The sequence below is a fragment of the Mirounga angustirostris genome, unplaced genomic scaffold, assembly GCF_029215605.1.
Source record: "Mirounga angustirostris isolate CCGP_5_RB_7025 unplaced genomic scaffold, mMirAng1.0.hap1 SCAF_9, whole genome shotgun sequence".
NCBI lineage: Eukaryota > Metazoa > Chordata > Mammalia > Carnivora > Phocidae > Mirounga > Mirounga angustirostris.
The window spans coordinates 3,114,034-3,119,686 of record NW_026991717.1 but is presented as its reverse complement, the minus strand read 5'-3'; the positions used below and the strand labels follow the sequence as shown (position 1 = coordinate 3,119,686).

General features: G+C 57.8%; 1 protein-coding gene across 1 annotated transcript; it reads left to right on the top strand.

Moving 5' to 3' along the window:
• The first annotated feature begins 559 nt into the window (after positions 1 to 559).
• On the top strand, positions 560 to 4,830 carry MEX3B (mex-3 RNA binding family member B). Its single transcript, XM_045899303.3, has 2 exons — positions 560 to 1,192; positions 2,019 to 4,830. The coding sequence occupies exons 1-2, from the start codon at positions 916 to 918 to the stop codon at positions 3,461 to 3,463; spliced, it is 1,722 nt and encodes a 573-aa protein (XP_045755259.1). The 5' UTR covers positions 560 to 915; the 3' UTR covers positions 3,464 to 4,830.
• Positions 4,831 to 5,653: the final 823 nt, after the last annotated feature.

Here is a 5,653-nt window from a genome sequence, read left to right as displayed (position 1 = left end):
GACGATAGACCTTTCTCCCAGGGGCCCCGTGGGCTCTAGGGGTGGTTTATTTGGGGACGCTAACGGGACTTTCTCAGGACCGCTCTCTCGGAGCCGGGCCGCTGGCCTCAGAGTTGGGCGCGTTTTCCCTTCTCCATCAGGCGAGGGAAGAGAGCTGGGGACAGGCTGTCCTCGGCCGATAGGTACGCGCGACTGTCCCGAGCCTGCCGGTCCCGCATTAGACAACAAAGAGAGGCGTTAGCGGCGGCGGGGGAGGGGCGCGGCGCGAGGAGGACGGGGCGGGCTGCGGCGGGCGCGGGGGTGGGGGGCGCTCGCTCTCGGCGCGCCCTGACCGCGGCCTCCGCCCGCCCCCGGCCCGGCGCGCGCCAATCGCCTCCCCCAGCGATAGTGTCAGTGGCATTGTAGTGTCAGCTCCCGCCGGTGACGTTGCGCCTCCCTCGTCCCCCTCCGGAGCCGTCTGGCTGCAGAGGCTCAGTCAAGAGGCGGGGAGGAGAGGAGGAAAAAGCGCTGAGTGAGGGCGGGCGGGCGGGCGGGCGGGCGGGAGGGAGTGGAGGAGCCGGGGAGGGGCTCCTTAAAGAAACGCTGCTGTCGCTCGCCTGCTCGCTTCTCGCTCGGCATTGTGGCCAGCCAGCCGGGCACTCGGGGGGCACGCGCGCCTGCCGCTCGAGCTCTGCCCCCACCCCACCCGGCGGCAGATCTGGGGTGGGGACCCAGGCGGGGGCTCCTGCAGCCACTGCCCGGCGCGGACCGCGCCGAGCGACCCACTCCTCCCGGCGCCGAGAAAGGAGCAGCGGAGCCCGCTGCAGCCGGCCGGCCTCCCCGCCCCTGACCACTCGCTTCCCGGCTGCCTTTGTGGCCGCAGCTTCTGGCCGCCGAGCCGAGGGCCGGCGGGGGCGCGGCGCGCACGGCCGAGCGATGCCCAGCTCCCTGTTTGCAGACCTGGAGCGCAACGGCAGCGGCGGCGGAGGGGGAGGCGGCGGCGGCGGCGGCGGCGGCGGCGGCGGCGGGGGAGAGACCCTGGATGACCAAAGAGCCCTGCAGCTCGCGCTCGATCAGCTCTCCCTGCTGGGGCTGGACAGTGACGAGGGCGCCTCTCTGTACGACAGTGAGCCGCGCAAGAAGAGCGTGAACATGACCGAGTGCGTGCCGGTGCCCAGCTCCGAGCACGTCGCCGAGATCGTGGGGCGGCAAGGTGGGTCCGGCGGAGATGGGGAACTGGAGGGGAGAGGGTCTCGGACCACCGCCCCGCGGGGAGGGCGCGAGAGGGTTCGGGATCCGCGGCGCCCGCGAGCCTTAAGGAGAGAGGAAGAGCCGCGCGAGGGGCCGGCGCCCCAGACAAAGAAAGTGCAGGCAGGCTGTCTCCCGGAGCCGCGCCGCTGCCACGGCGGGATGCACTTTATCCTGCTAAAACCACTGCCTTCTCCCCTAGCGCCCCCCACCCAGCCCACCCCGGGAAATAGGATTTAAATATAAGATGCTTGGGGGAGGGGGCCTTTGATCGGTCCTTTGGGAGGGGGAGGAGGAGGAGTGAGCATCGGATGGGAGGAGGATTCTGGATTTCTGCAAAGCGGAATGGAGCCCAGAGGAGGAACAATGGGTCCCGGGACTGCCCCCCCTTCCCCTCAGTCCCCCAGTTCTGGGGGGATCGCGGCTCCGGCCCTCTTCCCTGAACCCCTTCGCCGCGTCTTCAGGGCGGACGGCGCGCCCCGCTGGATCCTAGCGGCATCTCCCCGGCTGACTTTTTCTGGGATTCTCGGGTTTGCTCGGGACGACTGCAGTCACTGGGGGAGGGCTGGGCAGCCAATGGGCTGTTCCTCGAGCGCCTCGCGGGTGGAACCCGCTTCCCAGCCCGTGGCGTGGCCCAGGGTCAGTGAGGGAGCCGCCCCCTTTCCGCCCAAAGCGTGTCCTGCCGTCCCGCAGCCCTGGACGCGGGCGGTCCCAGGTCTCCGCGGTTACCCCGGGATAATGGGCGTGTCTGTCTCTCTCTCCCACTCCCTCCCCTGCACCCTGGCTCCCAGGTTGTAAAATTAAAGCGCTGCGGGCGAAGACCAATACTTACATCAAGACCCCGGTTCGCGGGGAGGAGCCTGTCTTTGTTGTGACGGGCAGGAAGGAGGATGTGGCCATGGCTCGGAGGGAGATCATCTCTGCCGCGGAGCACTTCTCCATGATCCGCGCCTCGCGGAATAAGAACACGGCGCTCAACGGCGCAGTGCCCGGGCCGCCCAACCTGCCCGGACAGACCACCATCCAGGTGCGGGTGCCCTATCGCGTGGTGGGGCTCGTGGTGGGGCCCAAGGGCGCCACGATCAAGCGCATCCAACAACAGACGCACACGTACATCGTGACGCCCAGCCGCGACAAGGAGCCGGTGTTCGAGGTGACCGGCATGCCCGAGAACGTGGACCGAGCTCGCGAAGAGATCGAGGCGCACATCGCCCTGCGCACCGGCGGCATCATCGAGCTCACGGATGAGAACGACTTCCACGCCAACGGCACGGACGTGGGCTTTGAGCTGCATCACGGGTCCGGCGGGTCCGGCCCGGGCAGCCTCTGGAGCAAGCCCACCCCCAGCATCACGCCCACCCCCGGCCGCAAGCCCTTCTCTAGCTACCGCAACGACAGCTCCAGCTCGCTTGGCAGCGCCTCCACGGACTCTTACTTCGGCGGGGGGACCAGCGGCAGCACAGCCGCCACCCCGCGCCTGGCGGACTACAGCCCCCCCAGCCCCGCGCTCAGCTTTGCCCACAACGGAAACAACAACAACAACGGCAACGGATACACCTACGCGGCGGGGGAAGCTTCCGTGCCTTCCCCCGACGGCTGTCCCGAGCTGCAGCCCACCTTCGACCCGGCTCCCGCTCCGCCGCCTGGGGCGCCGCTGCTCTGGGCTCAGTTCGAGCGCCCCCCCGGAGGCGGACCCGCAGCGCCCGTGTCGTCTTCCTGCTCGTCCTCCGCGTCTTCGTCCGCCTCGTCGTCCTCGGTGGTCTTCCCCGGCGCCGGCGCGCCCTCCAGTGCCAACCTGGGGCTGCTGGGGCACCGCCGGCTGCACCCGGGCGCGAGCTGCCCGCGCCTGTCCCCGCCCTTGCACATGGCGCCGGGGGCGGGCGAGCACCACCTGGCTCGCCGGGTGCGCAGCGACCCGGGCGGAGGCGGCCTGGCCTACGCCGCCTACGCCAACGGGCTGGGGGCGCAGCTGCCGGGCCTGCAGCCGTCCGACACCTCCGGCTCCTCGTCGTCGTCCAGCTCCTCGTCCAGCTCCTCGTCGTCGTCGTCGGGCTTGCGGCGGAAGGGCAGCCGCGACTGCTCCGTGTGCTTCGAGAGCGAAGTGATCGCCGCGCTCGTGCCCTGCGGCCACAACCTCTTCTGCATGGAGTGCGCCAACCGCATCTGCGAGAAGAGCGAGCCCGAGTGCCCGGTCTGCCACACCGCGGTCACTCAGGCCATCCGCATCTTTTCCTGAAGGCAGCGCGCGCCTGCGCGCAGCCCGCGGGGCCAGGGAGGCCCCCTCCCCTCCGCTCCAGCCTCGGCCCCCCCGCCCCCCCCGCGGTCCCGCGCCCCACCTTCTCCTCCCCCACCCCTGCTCACACTCTGAGATCCCGGAGGAGCTTGGAAAGCTGTAGTATCCGCTCGTTTTGTTTTTTTTTTTAAATTTAAATTTTCAAACAAAGGAACTTGCCAGGATACCTGCATCAAGAGTACTGTAGCCTGGGAAACCCCCGAAACCACCCGAAATGCATGCTCTATAAATAATAGGAACGGCGACATTCTAGTAATGATAGGTTTTACACTGTACTTCATAGGAAGCTTCCAAAAGAAGAAAACCCCACAAGTTTTCCATTTTCTTAAAGTAGGAAAAAAAAAAAGAACAATAATTATTATGATGAAGATGATAATAATAGTGCTTATGGGATGTGTGGACTGTTTTAGTGTGTTCCCCTTTGTGGCTGGGTTCCTACGATGCTTATTATAGAACACAGTGGATCCTTTTTGAATGTTGTGGAAGGGCCAGGATACTGCAGCTTTATAAAAAGTTAAACTGTAACATATCTCTTATATATTAAAAACGTTTAAAAGTTTTAAAGAGAAATTGCATTAATACAGATTGAAGTATTTTATTCTTTTTTGACTTGAAAAATTATATTTCATATTGCAAAGATGTTTACAAGTATTTTAATTTAAGTTCAGTGAACTTTTTTGTAGCTGGGTTAAATCTTTTTATTTTAGTATGGCCTTATGGCAAAGAACACTGTATTATTTTAATAACCACACAATCGTGACGGAATTACAAAACCATAAAATGTGTAATGTTTTGAACAGTATTCTGTTGGGATGGAGATTTTATAGGTTCAGACAAATCTTCTAGAAATGCTTCACCCAGCATATTTTCTATCCAGTGATATAAAGCATATTTTATTCTATATTATTACAAAAAAAAAAACGGAAATGTATAAACATGTCAAAAGGAACTGTTGATGCTTTCTAACATTTGTATAAATAGAATTCAGTGCAAGCTACAAAAATTCTGTTGGGCCACTATAGTTTTAGTATTTCTATTTTAATACATTTGTTTACCACTTGTTTATGTATATGTAGGTGACGTTACTTGAGCTTAAATGTACTTTACTGAGCAAAGTTTAAAAAACAAAGTATATTTTATTTTATGATAAAGGGCCTTTAACCTCATGGTCAAATACTAATATTATATTTGCTGAGACAAGATTTGAAATTGTATCAAGAGTTTTATTTTTCTGACATTTAAAGTTCTACATAATAAAGGTAAAACTTAAGTAATGGTGCTACTTCATTTTTTAAGTATTTCTATATAAATAAAATATTGAAGAAAATCTATCTTGTGTGCTGAGTTGGTTTTGTTTTTTGTTTTAAGCCCCTTGGAGTCCACCTGTGTAAGTCACTCTTCAGAGACAAGTGAAAATGTATATACGTCCCGGGCATTTTATGTCAGTATTTTATTGATAGGATGGGCTTTCAGGATAGGCCAGAGTTGTGTTGAGGTGGATGTACAGGCCATGGATAACAGTATTTTTAAAAAATTGCACATTCCTACTGAATCAGGGCCGGCTTCTCCCTGAGACACAGTGGGCCCAGTGCCTAGGACCCTTGATACTTCCCGGTGGGGGGCGGGAGGGGGGCTGGAAAATGCTTAATTTCTTTTAAAATTAGAAGAAAGAAAACCCAAAGGAAGTGAAATTATTCAAAGGCACTGTTTTAATTTTTCAGGTCCACAAGAACCTATTAATTAAAGTCTGCCTGAAATACTAAGAGAATAAAATATTAAAGTATTTAAAATTATATCAAAAATCAATTCTAATATCGACATTATTATGCAGGAAGAAACCCAGGAAAGGAAAAGTGCCTGGGGTCCAGCAAAGTTAGGATCCCACCCAGCGGGGCCCCTTAGGGGTAGAGGGGACCTAAGGGCTGTGCCTGCTGGTGTAAGTTTCCACTGAGGGTCACTTCCTTGGGGGAAGCCACGCGATGACCACTTCTGCTTGCAGAGGACCTAGCTGGATTTCAGGATCCGTCTTAAGAGGCTTCTGCTGGGAGGGCAGGCTAATTGGTGTTGACAGGCTGAGGGTGTTAACTGTTTGTTGTTGTTTGAGAGAAGTTTTTGTTTGCTCTCCGCAGGCCA